At 47.0% G+C, this 18,686-nt stretch overlaps 2 protein-coding genes across 2 annotated transcripts; one reads left to right on the top strand and one right to left on the bottom strand.

Annotated features, from left to right (window-relative positions):
• The first annotated feature begins 13,979 nt into the window (after positions 1-13,979).
• Positions 13,980-14,766, top strand: LOC120644485 (CASP-like protein 1U2). The gene is made up of 2 exons (XM_039921113.1): positions 13,980-14,182; positions 14,257-14,766. The coding sequence occupies exons 1-2, from the start codon at positions 13,980-13,982 to the stop codon at positions 14,612-14,614; spliced, it is 561 nt and encodes a 186-aa protein (XP_039777047.1). The 3' UTR covers positions 14,615-14,766.
• A 1,120-nt stretch (positions 14,767-15,886) lies between these two features.
• LOC120644484 (O-methyltransferase ZRP4-like) lies at positions 15,887-18,270 on the bottom strand. Its single transcript, XM_039921112.1, has 2 exons — positions 17,449-18,270; positions 15,887-16,418 (listed from the first exon to the last, which is right to left on the bottom strand). The coding sequence occupies exons 1-2, from the start codon at positions 18,214-18,216 to the stop codon at positions 16,119-16,121; spliced, it is 1,068 nt and encodes a 355-aa protein (XP_039777046.1). The 5' UTR covers positions 18,217-18,270; the 3' UTR covers positions 15,887-16,118.
• Positions 18,271-18,686: the final 416 nt, after the last annotated feature.

Below are 18,686 nucleotides of genomic sequence, written 5' to 3'. Positions count from 1 at the left end.
TCGCCTCCAAGGAGGACGAGCCCGAAACTGAAGGAGAAGACCTCCGGCTCCTGTTCCAGGAGGAGTCGGAGAGCGGCGAAGAAGAAGACCCTCCTTCTTCAGACGGAGTCGACTCCTGTTTGGAAGAGAAGATCGACTCCCCTTCCGATGACGACGAGCCGATGGGCGGAAAGCCCTTCCGGTTCCTCGGGTCCTCTGAGGAGGACAGCGAGGAAGAGAACAGTAGCGGCGACGACAAGGGCTGGAGCGACTTCGGGTCCGAAGGCGGCAGCAGCGCCTTCAGTAGCGATGACGACAGCGACGACGGCAGCAGCGGGGATGTGCCGGCCCGAAGCCCCAAGCGCCGTAGGTACTAGGTACCTACAAGCAGTAGTAGTAGGTAGCATCGTAGGGATAGGATCATAAAGCCGAAGGATTAATTCCTTTGTAATAATCGGCTTTCCTTGTAATGAACTTTCCATTAATGAAATCGAGTTCCTTTAAATTTTGTGTCTGATATTTACTTTCCAAAAAAGCCGATGGCAAAGCATCAGGCTTCTATAAATATCCAAGAGCCGACGGAATTCAAACTAGAAGCAACCCGCAGAAAAATAGGGTAATACTCTCAGCCTAAACCGAACTCTCGAATCCGAGCATAATTCGAAAACCAAGCTCTACAAATCCGAGCAATAACTCCCCAAGCAGCCGGAATTCGAATCAGAATCTCCAGCAATCAAACCCTAAGTCAACAGATCTGACCATGGCAGATTCTACAGCTCAAACGACAAGCTCTGCAATCCACGATGCGGCAATCTACGGCCTGAAGGTAATATTCGGCCTAATCTTTTAGTTTTCTTCAGCTTAACAAGCTTCTGAAACTAAAACTTTAAACTTGACACCATACGCATACTTCTGAACTTTTGAACTTCAGGTGTCAGACATCCTTCTGCTGCATCCCTTCAATCCAAAATCCTTCTGTCTTGGCCCACAAACCCATGAAAACCCCATAGATTTGATCTCTTGTGAAGCAAATAGGATCCCTTTTATAAGTCAAAACATCGATCTGAACCTCTGGGCTGACTGCTTAAGAGCCTGGCCTAATCCCCCTGAGAGTTGGATTACATGGTACAACAGAGTAGCAAAAACTCACATGCCCTTGTGGCAAGATTTGAACATAGTCGATGCACTTAGCCTATCACTGTCACCCCTTGACAAAGATGAAAATCCTCTGAAAACCATCGGCTATTTCTGGTCTGATGCTCTGAATTGTTTCCTTTTTGGTCATGGACCCATGACCCCAACTCTGCTAGATGTTGTCATGATCACTGGACTAGACATTAGCTCTCCTAATCCTGCTGCTCACAAAATGGCAGAAGTCCCCTTTAAACTCTCTTCCAAAGTCAACTGCACAAATTAGGGTACTTACATGAATCAGCACATGAAAATAAAAGGTCCAGTGACTGAGAAGGAACACACAGGCTTCTTAAATCTTTGGCTAGAGCACTTCATCTTCTGTGGCCCTTCCTTAGCTCCAACTAAAAACTATCTCCCCTTGGCCTACCACCTGGCCCATGTCAATCACACCGGCCTAGGCAAACTCTTCCTTGGAGAAATTTACAGATATCTCCATTTGATGACATCTAACTTGCTCAATAAAAAGAAACTGAGAACTGGAGGCCCTTGGTGGTTCATTCAGTTGTGGGCACAACTGTACTTTCAGCACCATATCCCAAACTTCCAAGGCCTGACCAAGAACTCTTTCCCTGATGAGAGTGGCAAACCAATTAGATGTACTAGCTACGGCCAAGCTTTGTTCAGCCTTCCTGGCAGTAAATGGAACTAGACAATCCTCTCTACTTCCCGTTTACTGAATCTGAATCCTTTGAGAACCCAACTGCCTTCAGATTAGATAACTTTGCCGATGACGACAGCACTCGGCATCTATATTCTCTGATGATTCGACCTGGCTTCCTCCCCATTGGCATCAGCACCTCTAATAGAATTATCAAGCCAGGTTATGAATCTTACCAACCAGCCATAACAGCTCGGCAATTTGGCCTAGGACAGGTCCCTCCCCACTTCCATATTCACCACTTGGTGGAGAGCAGAGCCGATCTACCTGACGGTCTTACCAGTTCAAGATGCTACAGCATGTTTGATGACCTCCACATCCCAATACCAGCCGATCTATCCTTTACCTCTTCATCAATCGGCTTTGATACTTGGTGGAACATGTGGAAAACTCATGTCTTCAGAAAAGCTCTAGGTCCTCGACTGCAGGAAATCGATCCTGAATATATAATTCCCGAGGAATAGGTACTGAATTTATGTACTTTATTCCTCCTGAGTCCTCTATCCCTTTCTCTTGGCTAATCCTGCTCATCCTGTTAGCAGCAATAAGATGGTCCAGAACCTACAACCAGCACCGGGAAGCCATTCCACTTTCTTCCAACTGCTACTGATGTACTCTTCTGCAAAGGATCGCCACCAATGAAGAAAGTGATAATGTCTGTTCAGCCAGACTTACCTCAGTCGGCTTCTAAGTGAAGACAAACTTCTGCAAGCGTTGCCCCCCCGAGTCTTGACCAAGAAAAGGAAGATGATCACGAGGCGAGTGATCAAGAAATCAGCACCAGCTTCTTCGAGTCCATCAGAGTCTAATACCAACTAGGTAACTTATTTCTCTGAAACTTCTTTTTTACCTCATACATGTGTACTCTGGTTGACTGTAGTTCTATGTTCAGGATGCAGCTGAAGAAATCCCCAATGCAGAAAACCTGGATCAACATGAGCTAGCAGCAACTCCTGATGCACTGTCGGATGCAAGCGAGGAACAAGCCAATGCAGTAGATGCCCTTGATGTCAACACCAGCTCTAACAGGACGATTGCTCCTGAATCGCCCAACACTTCTCCAGAACAGGTAACATTACAAAACCAATTCTGAATCAGCCGATAACCCCATAAATGCATCTTGCTCTAACTCCAGATATGTCCATAGAGTTTCGATATTTCAGGTTTGCTTTCCTTTGACCCTGCATCAATGGGCCTGACTACCCCTGGAGTAGAGATATCCTCTCTGCAGCAATCGGCTAACTTGGCACATCAGCTTCAACTTATCAAGGACCTTCTATCTGCTCCGGCCACTGCTCTAGTTAATAATTCCAGCAAGACAAAGAACATCTTCGAGCAAATAGAATCCCAACTCCCGAAGCCATTGCAAATCAAGCTCTGGTCAGCCAGCAACCTTCCATTCTTTCGGATAGAAGTGAATAAAGCACAACAACGGATGGAAGCACGTCGCTCTCAAGCTTCTCTGAAAGCTGACATTACCCAAAAGTGCAAGGTCCTCAACCAGAAGAAGGCAACCCTAGATACCAAAGCTGACGTGTCTGCCAACAAGAAGTGACTCGACCTCCTGAAGAAAGAACTGGCAGAACTCGAAGAAAAGGTTCGTACCACCAAGAAGCTCATCCAGGCCGAAGAAACTTCCATTGCAAACTCCGAACAAGAGACCCAGGAAATAACTGAGCAGATACAAGCAGAGTTTGCAGAGATAAGCACCTTAAGTCGGCAGATAGTAACAGGCGATGACAAGGATGACGAAGCAATCATAGCACGAGCAGACGCCGTCCGTATAGAAGCCATCCATGTCATAGAAGAATTCCTGAACCAGTAGATAGGCTCAAGATACAATTAGTACTGCCTGTTAACCTGAAAATTGTACTTGTTTAAAAACATCTCAAGTCGATGGTTACACATCGGCTATCTTACTTTTCAAATGCATTTTTTCTTTACCGGCCAACTCAACGTGTTGGCCTATCATCATCATCATTTTTTTTCTTTTTTTTTACCGGCCAACTCAACGTGTTGGCCTGTCATCATCATATTATATATTTTTTTTTGCCGGCCAACTCAACGTGTTGGCCTGTCATCATCATATTATTATTTTTTTTTGCGGCCAACTCAACGTGTTGGCCTATTACACTGCAGCCAGATGGATCTCATCGGCTTTTCGTTACTCGCCTTTCCACATGCTCGGGAAATACTTCTTCAGATGTTGTCCATTGACAGCAATAGGAAACTTGACGCCGTCCAATTCCTCGAGCATGTACGCATTCCCAGGCAAAACCTGATCAACCTTGTACGACCCATGCTAAGTTGGAGACCATTTACCGAACTTTTTATCTTTAGTTCCCAACGGCAATACTGCCTCCCAAACCAAGTCTCCTACCTGGAAATCCTTAGGCTTGACCTTCTTGTTGTATGCACGGGCGACTTTAGCCTTATTTTCTTTGATCTTTTCCAACGACCAAAGTCTTAGTTCCGTTAGGTCCTCCACATTGTCATTCATCAAGGCTGCATACTCTTCAGTAGATAGACCATTCTGAAACTCAACACGCCTTGATCCGGCCGTGATCTCCCACGGTAGCACAACATCCTGGCCGTAGACTAGATGATACGGCGACGTCTTGGTGGACCCATGACACGAAATACGATATGCCCACAAAGCTTCTGACAACACCTCATGCCAGCGCCTAGGATATTCATCAATCTTTCTTTTTATGAGCTTGATGAGGCTCTGGTTGGACGCTTCAGCCTATCCATTAGCTTGGGCATAATATGGAGATGATCTGATCAGCTTAATCCCCATGTCATCGGCAAACTTTCTGAATTCCTCTGATATAAAGACCGATCCTCCATCGGTTGTAATGGTCTGAGGGATCCCAAATCTGTGAATGATGTGCTCTTTGACAAAGCTGATCACATCTCTCGAAGCTACCGACCTCATGGGCACTGCCTCTACCCACTTTGTGAAATAATCTGTGGCAGCTAAGACCCATTGGTGACCTTTGCTAGACAACGGGTTGATCTGTCCAATCATGTCCATGCCCCAACCTCTGAATGGCCAGGGTTTGATGATAGGATTCATCACTGATGCTGGCACTATCTGAATTTTGCCAAACCTTTGACATGCTTGACATCCCTTGTAATATTTAAAACAATCTTCCAGCATACTGGGCCAGTAATAACCCGATCGCCTAATCAGCCATTTCATCTTATGAGCCGATTGGTGAGTACCGCAGGTTCCTTCATGAACCTCATGCAAGAGCCGATTTGACTCTGGATGTCCCAGACATTTAAGTAGCAGTCCTTCCAAGGTCCTGTAGAACATGTCATCCCCTATCAGAACATACTTCATGGCCTTGAGTCTTATCATTCTGGGTGCCCCCCGAGCCGAATCCTTCAAGTAATTGAAGATATCGGCTCTCCAGTCTCCGGGTTCTAGAAACTGAACCTCCACCTCGACCCCATCAGCTGTCTCCTTGTAGCCAGAAGCCATCTGTGCCAAATCATTGGCTTCATTATTCAGAGTCCTGCGTATCCAGTGGAAATTGATGTACCTAAATCGTGACATCAACTCACGGCACTGCATCCATATCGGGAAAAGAGCCTCGCTCTCACACCTATATTCCTCCGTGAGCTGAGAAATCATCAGCTTCGAATCTCCAAAAATTTCCACCGCTTCTGCACCGGCTTCGAGAAGCAATTCCATCCCTTTGCGAACGGCTTCATATTCCACCAAATTATTGGTGCACGGGGCAGTCATTCTGATGGAGAAGGAGTAAGTCGCCCCACGAGGTGACACCAACAGAATTCCCACACCGCATCCGTCATCACAAGCCGATCTGTCAAAGAACATAGCCCAAGCACGAATAAATAACGCAGCAATATCAGTGCTGATCCTCTCCGCAACAAGATCCGCCAGTGCTTGACCTTTGACTGCTTTTGCAGGCTGGTACCGGATATCGAATTCTGACAATGCAAACATCCATTTTCCAAGTCGGCCTTTAAGGACAGGGGCCGACAGCATATGTTTTATGACATCCGATTTGCATATGACAATTGTTTCCGCCGAGAGCAAAATATGGCGAAGCTTCCTACATGTAAAGTATAAACAAAGACAAAGCTTCTCGATTTCAGGATACCTGGTCTCGGCGTCTAACATGCGCCTGCTGAGGTAGAAAACCACCCTCTCTTGGCCGTGATGCTTCTGTACTAGCATCGAAGCAATGGAAGTGTCACCCACGGATAGGTACACATAGAACGGCCTATCTTGCTGAGGAGGAACCAATACTGGAGGCTTCGACAAATATTCCTTGATTTCATCGAAAGCTTGTTGCTGTTCTGCCCCCCAGCGAAACTCATCATCGGATTTGATCTTTACTAATCCCATAAATGGCTCAATGTGTCCGGACAGATTAGAAATAAATCGCCTGACAAAATTAATTTTACCGATGAGTTTCTGCAACTCCTTCTTTGTAGTAGGTGGCTTCATCGTCTTTACAGCTTCTTGACTCTTTAGGCCGATCTCGATTCCCCGTTCATGCACCAGGAATCCCAGAAACTGACCGGCCGACACACCGAAAGCGCACTTCTTTGGGTTCATTTTGAGCCCAAACCTCCGAGTCCGCTCCAAAACTTGACGCAGATCTTCTAAATGCCCCCCAGCTGATTTGGACTTGACCACGACATCATCAATATAAATCTCTACTAGCTTGCCGATGAGATCATGGAAAATGTAATTCATAGCACGTTGATACGTTGCACCGGCATTTTTTAGCCCGAAGGTCATAACCAAGTACTCGAACAAGCCAACTGCACTTGGTACTCTGAACGCAGTCTTGTTCACGTCCTCAGGGGCCATGAAGATCTGGTTGTAACCAGCATTGCCATCCATAAAACTCATCATTTTGTGGCCAGTAGCTGCGTTGATCAATGTTTCTGCAACAGGCATCGGGTATTCGTCCTTTGGTGTTGCTCTGTTGAGATCTCTAAAATCGACGCAAACACGCCATCGGCCATCCTTCTTTTGTACCGGTACCACGCTAGAGATCCATTCTGCATATCGGCACGGCCTGATGAACCCAGCATCCAGCATCTTCTCCACCTCTTTCTTAACTTCTTCTAGGACTTCGGCCTTCATCTGACGTGCTCGTTGCTGAAACGGCCGAAATCCTTTCTTGAGCGGGAGCCGACGCTCGACTATGCTTCTATCCAGTCTGGGCATCTCGGTGTAGTCCCATGCGAAGCAATCCCGGTATTCTGTTAGCAGTGCAATCATCTCCTCTCGCAAAGCCGGATCCAACTTCTTGCTGATAAATGTCGGCCATGGCTTATCCCCAGGACCGATGTCAATCTCTTCCAAATCATCAGCTGATGTGAACCCATATCCGAGTTTGCCGTCGTCTGAAAAATCAGCTGCGAACGCAAGGGAATCTTCATTATCCACAAGATCAGCGGCAAACACAGGGAGATGACAAGAAAATTTATTTGGCCAACCGCGTGGGCTGGCCGCTTCTCCACTTTCAGTATCATTCGAAACCCAATAGTCAATGAGTGGCCAACTGCCAGAGCAGGCCATCATGTGTACATGGTGTAAGAATTCCGACCACAAACAGAATTTTTCTATTTTTTGGGGCCGATCGCTGGGACTGGCCTCTCTATTTCTATTACACCCCGTGGCTAGCCAGGATGCATCTATTCTGTGAGGCCAGTGGATAAGACCAGCCTCAGTCCGTTTTTTGTCGCCTCGATCCGATCACAGTCTTCCAGGGTGTCTTCCAGGGTGATCCCTGAGATCGGCTCTTGTCCTTCCGCATCCCAGGCGTTCATATTTGCGACCGAGACCTCGCTGGAATCATCTGCAGGGACCACTTCTACTTCATCGCCATCCCATTGGACGAGGTACTGATGCATTGTGGAGGGGATACAACAGTTGGCATGAATCCAGTCCCTTCCAAGCAGCACTGTGTATGTACTCTTGCTGTTAACGATGAAGAACGATGTTGGTACAGTCTTGTGGCCCACTTTCAGCTCCACGTTCAGGACCCCCATCGCCTCTGATGGTTGTCCATTGAAGTCGTTAAGCATCACATTGGTCTTGATCAGATCGGCAGAAGAACGACCCAATCGGCGCAGCACAGAGTATGTCATCAGGTTGACTGCAGCGCCAGTGTCGACCAACATCCTGTTCACAGACTTGCCATTGATGAAGCCCTTGAGATATAACCCCTTCAGGTGCTTGTAGCTCTTCTCCTTGGGCTTCTTGAAGATGATTGGCCATGGGCCGAGATCCAGCCGCGCGATGGCCAATTCCTCCGGTTGGGGTGCTCGAAACTCTGACGGGAGCACGAACACCATATTCACATCAGCCGATGGCTTCTCATCGGCTTTTGTCTGCTTGGGGTACCACTCTTTTCTTGGAGGGCGCCTCTCCTCCCTTTGCGGTCGCCTGACTTGCTCAGCGAGATCCGGACGCGCCTTCCTCAGCACGTCAAGATACTTTGCTTCTGCCTCTTCCAGATTGCGCAAGCGTTGTACTCTGCGCTTCTGCGACCGATTAAGCCCGTCAGGACACCACCGTGGGCGATGGTACCTGTCTTCTTCCTCTGGCTCGGAATCACCCCTGGATGGGCGCCTCACATGGTCATCCTGATGCGTTCCGGGCCCCAAGCGCCGGAACACTGATGTCTTGTCCTGCTAGTGTCCTCGAGGCCTGCACTCCAAGCAATCATCTATAGTAGGTAATCGGCTCATGCCGGAATTCCAACAGTACCTGAAGAACGGGCAATGCCAGTGGTCGCGTATAGCCTGGCGCCTCCCCAATGTCCTTCCTGAGCGATGGTCGTACTCGTCTTCTTCCGATTCATACCGGCGGCGTAGCTGGTACTGGTACTGGTATTTTTCCAGAAGCCGATTAGAAGCTGGAAGCTGATTGCGGATGTGGCGCACCTGTTCTTCAGTCACATGCCGCTGTTCCATCTCGCGTTCATCCTACGGCCGTTTGCCAGAAACGGCCTCTCTCCTCCGCTTATCATGGCGGCGCATGGGTCCCACCATGTTGATCTGGATTGCCAAGTCCTGGCCCTCGGATGCGAAAGCTGACAGCTCCACCACGTTAGCTTGCGGAAAGGGCTTGGTGTCAACCTTCATCGTGTGTTGAGCCAGGATTAATCGGCCTTGCTCGATAGCCGATTGTATCTGACGACGTAGCTCCTTGCACTCACCCGTGGAATGAGTGAACGAGTGGTGCCATTTACAGTACAGTTTTCCCTGCAGCTCTTGGGGCGTTGGTAGCTTGTGATTTTCTGGGAGTTTCAGCTGTTTTTCTTTGAGAAGCAGATCAAATATCTGCTCCGCCTTGGTCACGTCAAAGTCGAAGCCCTTCACAAGTCCCTGCTGTTTGACACACTTGCACGGGACAGGGTTTGCCCCCCGGGTCCACTCTGCCACGGCCATTTCTTGCTCTTCACCAGAGTTATCAGATTCATCTGCCTGGGCCATGTTTACATGGCGCTTGAACTTGTCCTGGTACAGCTCAGGATGATAATGCTCGTACGCTGTAATCTTCTGCACCAGGTGCGCCAGAGATGTGAACTCCAACTGAAAAGCCGCATCCTTGATCGGCTTAGCGAGTCCCAGGACAGCCAGATCGACCGCCTCCTTCTCTGTGATGCGCGACGAGTAGCATCGGTTCTTGACTTCTCTGAAGCGTTGTATATACTCCGACACAGTCTCCCCTCGCTTTTGCCTAACCTGGGCGAGGTCGGCAATTCCAGCTTCGGCAGCCTCCGAATGGTACTGGGTATGGAATTGATCTTCAAGCTGCCTCCAAGTCCGAATCGAATCTGGAGCCAGCGATGCATACCATCCAAAAGCTGGGCCTGTAAGGGATTGGCCAAAGAACTGGACCCTTAATGGATCCGACACTGAGATCATCCCAAGCTGGGTTAAGTATCGGCTCACATGCTCGATGGAGCTGGCTCCCTCTGACCCGTTGAACTTGGTGAACTCCGGAAGCCGATATTTGGGTGGCAGTGGGATTAAGTCATAGTCGCTTGGGTACGGCTTGGAATAGCCTATCGCTTTCCTCTTGGGTAGGATGCCGAACTGGTCTCTCAGTATCGCGCTGACCTGCTCCACACTAAGAACTCCTGGGGCCGATGGCTCAGCACTCGGCCCAGTAGCGTACTTTGCCAGCCACGCTTGTTTTTCTGCGTCTGCTCCAGAAGCTCCCGGGTTTACCATTTGCACCGAGCGTGCTGGACTGATGCTGTCAGGAATGTAGGCGCACGTGTAGCCGTGGGGAACCTCCTTGGGTGGCTCGGTGAGGAACTGACCTTCTCCAGGATCACCGCCGATCTTGTGGACGACGTAGATCGGCGAGCTCTGCGGTCTGGGGGCTGCAAATGAGAATGGCAGTTGTGGCCTAGAATGCAGTGCAGCTTCCTCTATGTGACTCCCCAGGATTAGCCCCGATGGAGAGTACTGGTTCTTGATTATCTCCTGGATGACGCGATGCGCCATGCGCTCAAGCTCGTTCATCAGGCTCTGAGAGTGCCGATGAAGTGCATGTGCCACCATGTAGTTCATCTCCTGACACAGAGCTCTGGTGCGCTCTTCAGATGGTACAGACAGATCTACATTGTCAAGAGCGCCTTCTGGTCAGAACCCCTTCCACCTGATGCCATGGTTGCGAGTCTTCTCAAAAGAGCCGATGAGATCGGCTTCCAGCAGAGCTTTGATCTCATCATACTTCTTCTTGTGTTCAGGAGGAAGTTCTTCATACGTGACGGGCTTGGGAGCGGGTTCTTGATCTTGAGCTCCAGTCATTGTTGCAGTGGATGTTGTTGCGGAGAAGGGTCCCACCAGGCATGCCAGAATGTGTTGTCAGACGAAACCCACCGGCGAGCAGCGGCGGGCAACACGAAGAGCCGGGAGGTTGCTGGGGCGCTGGCAGGCACTGCTCCCTCGTCGACGGCCCGCAATTCCGTCACGCGCCCGGAGGATGTGTGAAAACCGGGCGTGCCACCTGACCTATACCCGATCAGGAGGGTGCAGACGTGCTCCGAACAGTTTCCTGCATACAAAGACACGTGTAAACGTAAGTCCGATCAGTGGTCGGCTCCCCGGGACGACTCTTGCATCGGCTTTAAAGAGCCAATCGAGTCCCGGTGTCAGATGGGATCTGATTGTATCCATATATGATAAATAAAGCAAATAACTATAAAACTGCTTCAAATAAATCTAATTGATCTAATCCACGAAGGTAACAGCTTCACTGCTAGATCGGAATATCCTACACATGACTAGGCCTAATGAACATAACAGATAACTAAACCACAACCCAAAACAGAGGACTAAGAACTAGCAAGAGCCGATTCCCGGATCAATCCCTATCTGGGCTAAGATAAAGCATCTATTACACCACCGGATCATCCAATCCGTTTGCAAGGCCTAACCTAGCAGATATTACGCCAACTCTTAAGATAAGAGCAAACCATAACAGATCAGATCTACTAGACATAAGAGAAGCAGGGTGTTGCCTCTGTGCAACTAGTTCTATGCGGCAAGAACTAGCATGAGATTGAAACGTGATTGCACAGAGCCAACATGATATTCGTAGATGATAAGCAACGAAGCACAACAGATCTACTAAAAGCTATCCTACGAACATCAAGATAACTAGTACTACTCGCCATCAAAAATGCTTCAGTACCAGTAATACCAAGGTAAAAGCAAGAACAATACTGCCCTGATCGCAAGAAGCGATCAGGGCAGCATGACACTTACTTGGATGAAACCCTAGGATTAGGGGTGGCGATGCGCCGAGAGTTGTTGTTTGCGAGTCGTGATGACGCTCTCCTTACGAATAACAAAGGATACATATTTATAGTCCGGAGACTTGGTAAACAATCTAAACTAATCTTATCCCGATCGGACTCTATCTCTAATCTTAAACTAAATCTAAGGATACATGGCCCATGTGGCCCAGATGCTCACGCAGGAGCCGATTTACAAGTTTTCTTCAGTTTTCTGCTTTAAGTCCATCTTGTTTTCGGCCCATAAATTAATCCTGTTAATTTATGGCGATAACAGCTATATAATGCATTGAGTGTGGACGAGAAATTCTTTCCAAAAGGTAAAAATAATGTCAATAATTAATTTACTTCCATTAACCATGAAACTATGTTATTAATTTTTTCTATCATTTGTAGGTAAATATTACGTGGTTGACGCGGGGTATCCTAATCGCCCTGGTTATCTAGCACCATATAAGGGTGAGAGGTATCATATGCCTGAGTGGCATAGAGGTACGGAACCTAGAACCCCGAAGGAAAATTTCAATCGCAAACATTCATCAATTCGCAATGTGATTGAGAGATCTTTTGGCTTATTGAAAATGAAGTGGCAAATTCTTTACAGGATGGGGAACCACCCCATGTGGAAGCAAAAAATGGTAGTGGTTGCTTGTATGGTCCTCCACAATTTCATTCGTGAGCATAACAGTGAGGATGCAGACTTCACTCGGTTTGATCGTGATCCTAATTTTATGCCTACCATACCGAATAGGTACAAACGATTTGCTGTTCCAGCAGACGCATCAGATACATCTACTGCGGAAGCCAGTGCCACTTGTACGGATACTTTTCGGGTTGAAATTGCCACAGCACTCACTCTTGGGTGGAACTAGATTGTAATGGATTAGTGAAATATTTCTTAGCATTTGAACAATTGATGTGTGTTAAAAGATTGTGATGATCGAAGTTGTTATATAATCAAATGTATAGCATGTCAATTTGTTATTTGAAAAAAAAAAATTCCAACTTGCGCCATGCACCAGTATAGGCGCAGTAAGGGAGAAAAGGACATCAAACAAAAAAAACAAGGGCAAAGAAGGGAAATCCAATCAAAACCTCTGTTTCCGGAGCTGGAGTTGTTACTTTTGCCAAACACATTTCTGCAGCTCCAGAATAAAAACCCAGCTCCGCGGTAGAGCTGCTCTGTGGTGGAGCAGCAGCTCCAAAGCTGGTTTGGCAGAGTTGGAGCTCAGCCAAACACGCCCAGTACGTCCGTGCCACGAGAATGCGGAGATAGATATTCTGCCGAGCTACCTGCACCCCCGTTAGCTACCACAAGGTGGGTAACGTGTAGAGTTGTACTGGATTTTATTAATAAATTTCAGCTCTCATGTTTTGAAAACCAATTAAATTGCTAATCCAAAAAATTGCAACATAAAAATGGGAACCGATTATTATGGTTGTTATCCAAGAAGCCTAGAAAAAACAAATAATGATAATGGATTTTTCTAAAATACTAAAGATTAGAAATTGGAAGGTTGCCTGAGACTAGAACTTAAATGAAAGCTGGATATTCGAGAAAGGATACCAGACATACAAATAAAAAGATATAGATTGAAAGATGGTCTTGTATGGAAATTGTCGAATGGTTCCAAGGTTAATCAAAAGCCTACTAGCCTAGGTCTCGATGTATAACTCGTTGGATTATGCCATCGACATACAACATTTTGATTTTCTACTTAGATTCCTAAATATTAAAATGTTTATTTTCATTAAATGGTCTCTTAATATAAACTTTAACTTTTTTCTAATTATAACTGTATAATTTTAACAAAATATGTCATTTCCCGTTGTAACGTACAGGCATTTTTGCTAGTTATAATGTACAAGGAGAAATCATTAAATAAAAACGCTTATCAAGATTCAAATTTTGTTTACCCGCAAAAAAGATTCAAATTTTGTTATATTTGACCAACAATTTGACTATTATTTTTTATTTTTACAATATAAACTTTATATGATTGGATTCGTAATCAAATATATTCTACCATATTTATAAGTTTATAACTGTAAGTCATATAATATATGATAAAAGATAGTCAAAGTATTATTTAGAAGATCGTTTCATGTTATATATGTTTTATAAAAGTGGAAGGAGGGAGTATATATGAATATGAATCCCTTTATGTTTACAGTTTCCTTGTATTATAGGATGATAGGATCACATCACATTCTATATATACATATCATTGCCTTGTATATATATAACTATATAATATATACCAATTAATCCTAAATGGTTTTGATCTGACATCATCATTCGCAAAGCGAGCGAGATCGTACGTGCGGGCGTCGTCATGTACGGATCCGAGTGCCATATGATGCCTCCCGCGGCGCTGCCCAATGGCTCCAAGGCGGTGACCCTCCTGCTCCGCCTGTGCACGTTCGGGCTGGCGCTCGCCTCGGCGGTCGTCATGGCCACCGCGAGCGACTGCACCTTCTACGACGCCGACGGCGCCGCCGCCGCCACGGTCACCTACAAGAACTACCCGCCCTTCGTGTACGTATGCCTAAGCACCATGCCTGGATCGATCTCATGCCGTCGTCCTAACCTGCGCATGGGTGCACTTGCAGTTATCTGGTTGCGTGCAACATCACCGCGGCGATCCTGGAGATGGCGGCGATCTACCTGCAGCTCGTCAAGGGCGACAACGAGGGGGAGGCGGCGCCCGTGCTTCCCGGGGTCGTCCTGGTCGTCGCCGACGTCGCCGTGCAGGTGCTCCTCTACTCGTCGACGGGCGCGGCGTTCGCGGCGGTGACGGCGTACGGCGCGCAGATCAGGGCCTGCGCCGGCGCCGCCGGGCACTTCTGCGAGCAGGTGCACAGGGCGAAGCTCGTCGGTTTGGGGGCGAGCTTGGCCGCCGGCCTCGCGGCCGTCGCCAAGGACGTCCCGCTGCCGTTCTCCGTGTGGCCCATCACGTCAGAGGACTGAGATTTCCCGCTGCCGTTCCCCGTGTCTCATCATTCTCTGACTTCTAGGCGATTTGTTTCTATAATTTGTTTACTTTTGTGGTTCCTAAACATAGTCGTACTTATAACTCTCCCAAGTATTCTTGTGTTCTATAAATAAATAAAAAATGTCATCCGAATATAATAAGATTATTATCTTGAGCAGAATCGGATACAACGTTTTTATTTGCTTGCTCGCTAAATTGAGCAGAGCTTACATATATTCGCACTTCTAATCTACGATTTTTTTTTTTATAATTTTGTACCGATTAATGGTATGGTTCTTTTATTGAAAACATACAACTGCGCACCCTATCCTTCGATATTAACAGTCATCATGAAATTCTTGTTATCAAAGCATACCTTGGTGTCACTAAAATGTCAACATGGATTTATCATATATTTTTGTTATTTGATATGCTAACCTTAGAATTTAATTTAATTGCTAAAAACATAGATTTTGAGGGCAACCAATGAAACGGGGAGGCTAGTTTACCCCAATGGTATATGTGGAAGAGTTTGCAAGAAAGGTTCGGTGGTATGCTTGAATATAATTCGAAAAAAAAACATTTTGTTCCTTGATATGTTTGTCTCGTTGTCTTTGTAAAAAATGTTGTCTAACTTTGGCCCCTGCATCAACTAAGAATGCATATTACTCCCTCCATTTTACATGTCACATTATTTTCTTCTAAGTCAAACTTGTCAGATTTAATTATGTCTAAAAAATATAATAATAACTATGTATAAAAAATATAATTATGTCAAATTTAGTTATCCACAGATCACTCGTGGGGACATCATAGAAAGTGACATATAATTAATTTCTCCTGAAATCGTGACGTAAATTAATAACTAGCATTGCAATTATATACAAACAGCCGCAGTATATGTAGGCATTGTTATGCAATTTTCAAAAATCTCAGTCGCATCAATGGGGCACCCACGCACCTCAATCTTACACGAGCAAACCTATATATAGATGAAACATAAGAGCAGCCGATCGGCTTTGCCACGTTTGTGCAACTCCGATCCTCAACTAAAAGTTTCAAAAAAATTTGTCAGACTACATATACAAACAAAACAATTCACCGCTTGAAAGTGCACATAATTGCACAAGCATAAAGAGAATCACTGATAAAAAGTTCAAATTCCACAAAACACATGAGCATCATCATGTAATTGTGGATGATGAAGAGGAAGGCACCGATAGAGCAGATCAAGGGCGCAAACACCTGCCACGTCTAATGAAGTATGATAATCTCATCTGCTAATATAAATCTGGCAGATACCGCATTCCATGTAACGTGCGTGGTAGACGCGCACTCACTTTTTTATATTAAAGGGAAATACATACACACATAAGCTGTAACATATATGTCTGCCAACACGCAAACTTATTTAGCACTGCAGATCCACCCCACATAATAAGTTCTGATCTGGTTCACCATGGTATTGGAAAAGATGCTGATATATTAATTGCATGGACGTCATGGGTAGACCTCGATGATTGAGCGAACGCCCAGAACCGGGGTTATTTTGTAGTCCCGGAATCCTGCTTCGAAGAAGATCTTCTTCCACTGGTTCTCGTCTCTCTCAGCGCCGTTGATAGACATGAGGAACAGATCAAATACGACCTGCATCTCTCTCGACTTCTTGCCAGACTGTCCTGCACCAACCACAATATCTAGTATTACCACCTTTCCTCCTTGGTCTCTTGGAGGAATAGCTTCTTTGCAGTTTTTCAATATCTTGACACATTCCTCGTGGCCCCAGTCATGCAAGACCGACTGCAATATAAAAGAAAAAAAATCATATTTATCTTATAAAAAGTTATATTTTAGTTAAGTAGAGATAAGCTAACAAATGAAAAGAAATGTATTTATCTTATTAATATTTATAAGAACTTCAAAAGTGAAAATAGACCCGGACCCAGCCGCCGACTGGTCTCAAACCGCCGATATCAGGTCAGGATTACCTTACTTGCTGTTGGGGTCGCCTAAGCTTAGTGTTTGAAAAGGATAGAAAAACTATATATGGGCTGCTGGTTTGGTTGACTAGGTAAGTTACCTAAGCATTTGTGGGGCCTCTGTAAGCTACCTGTTATTCAGCAGCTTTTGGCCTGTCTAGGCACCTGTCATAGTGGATGTTCGGGTAGACCGAACCGATCGGTTCTTCGGTCTTAAGCAAAATAAGTCACCACAATCAGTTCCTAAAATTTCCGGTGACCGAAATCGAATTCATCGGTTAGTTCGGTTCGGTCTTCGGTTTTGAACAAATTGACCGAGAGAAAATCATCAACGAAATTAACAGGCAAAATTTCAGAAAATTAATCATCAAAATAAAAAAATTACAGATATCATCATCGGACAAGCCCCCTTGCCCATATGCCCGGCTGCCTCGAATCGTGCTGTTGCTCGCGCCCGCCGACCTCGAGCCGCGGCGCTCCCCCACCGGCATAGAATAGCCGCGGTGCTTGCCTGCCAGCCTCGAGCCACACTGCTCTCCCGCAGGCCGCAATTGCGAGCAGAGCTCCGCCTCGGGCGGTCAGGCCCGGGCGCTGTCGCGCGTCCACTGGACGCTTCGCTGCGCCACCGGATTGGAGGAGAAGAAAGCTGGATGGGAGCTAGGGAGGCAGGGTGGGCCGGACTGCTGAAGGGTAGAGACGATAGGGAAGGAGAGATAGACTAGTGGCTTAATGACTAATCCTCGATTACACTAACGAGAGATTAATTAGTTTGTGCTTAAAATAGAGCATGAATTAATACATATTCAAGATAAATACTAATAAGATAACATGGCAAACGACCACATATATACCTTGAGAAATATCATGCTCGCTGGTGGCACAGTCTCGAACATGTTGCCAGCGATATAGTGCACGCCGGTGTCCTTGGGAGCATCTGAAACAACATGGCCAAGGTCTAGGACACTGCATTTCAGATGCGGGAACGCCTTCAAGATGGCATGTGCTGCGGCGCCATGGCCCCCAGCGACGTCGATCAATGAGTCTACCCCGTGGAATAATGCCTCCCCGAGCTCATTGACAACAACGTCCATGATGAGTTCAGTGTCTGAGCTCATCGCGTCGTTGAAGAGCGCGCTGAACGCTGGGTCACTGTCGGCTAGCTCCCAAAGTGTGTGACCGTTCCCCAGCTGGAACAGGCATGGTTGGGGCAGCTCACGCCGGAGCCACCCACCAAGCTCGAGCAAGGAGGAGAAGGCGGACGGTTGGAGTACCAAGGTGCTGAAAGGGACCTGGTTCCGTGAGCCGACAAGGAGACGGGACATCGGTGTGAGCGTGTACAGGAGCTCCTCGCCGCAGATGGCAATGCCCGCCTGCTGGGTGCTGAAGACACCAGTGGCCGTGAGCACACGCATGAGGCGGCTCAAGCAGGGGATCTTGGCCGGAGGGACCATAGCTCTGGTGGCTATTTGGGAGAGGTTGGCGCCGCCTCCATGGTGTTGGATGGTCTCGGCGATGCCGAGGTCTATGGCAGATTTGAGGGCCATGGACTTGACATAGGCAAATGTGGTTTGCCAGAGGTCAAGCTGAGCGTCATGCAAGGCCTGGCTTGCGAGAGCCATGGTGTTCTGTGCTACCGCTAGCTGCCGTTCTCTATTGTGGTGGGTGATCTCATCTGTAGGTAGCGCCTCTTTATATAGATGTTGTCCAAAGATTACTTCATCAGCCCAGACTACCAATCTATATCTATCTATACTATAAAGATCTAAAACAATTGAAATTTTTTCTCACCCAATTCAGACACATCATACCGCTCATGCTGGACCCACCTGTAAGGGCACAGGGAGGTGGAAGGAGGTAGAGACCCACAAAAATTGCATATTGGGGGATGTTTCTGCCAAAACTACATTTTTTTTTGTCACCGTGTGCTCCCACATAGCCCTTTTCTTCGCACGTGAAAACTTCGGCCCCCTTTCCTTCCCCCATCCAGCGGAGCGGAGCTCCACCACGACCCGCGAGTGCCGCTCGGGCGCAGCGGTGGAGCTCGCCTGCGGGGACGCGCCGCAGCTCCAGCACCGCTGCGGGGGCCGGC

This window comes from Panicum virgatum, chromosome 8K (genome assembly GCF_016808335.1).
Source record: "Panicum virgatum strain AP13 chromosome 8K, P.virgatum_v5, whole genome shotgun sequence".
In the NCBI taxonomy this organism is placed as follows: Eukaryota; Viridiplantae; Streptophyta; class Magnoliopsida; order Poales; family Poaceae; genus Panicum; species Panicum virgatum.
The sequence above is the reverse complement of the archived record's forward strand: the minus strand, read 5'-3'. Positions and strand labels throughout refer to the sequence as shown.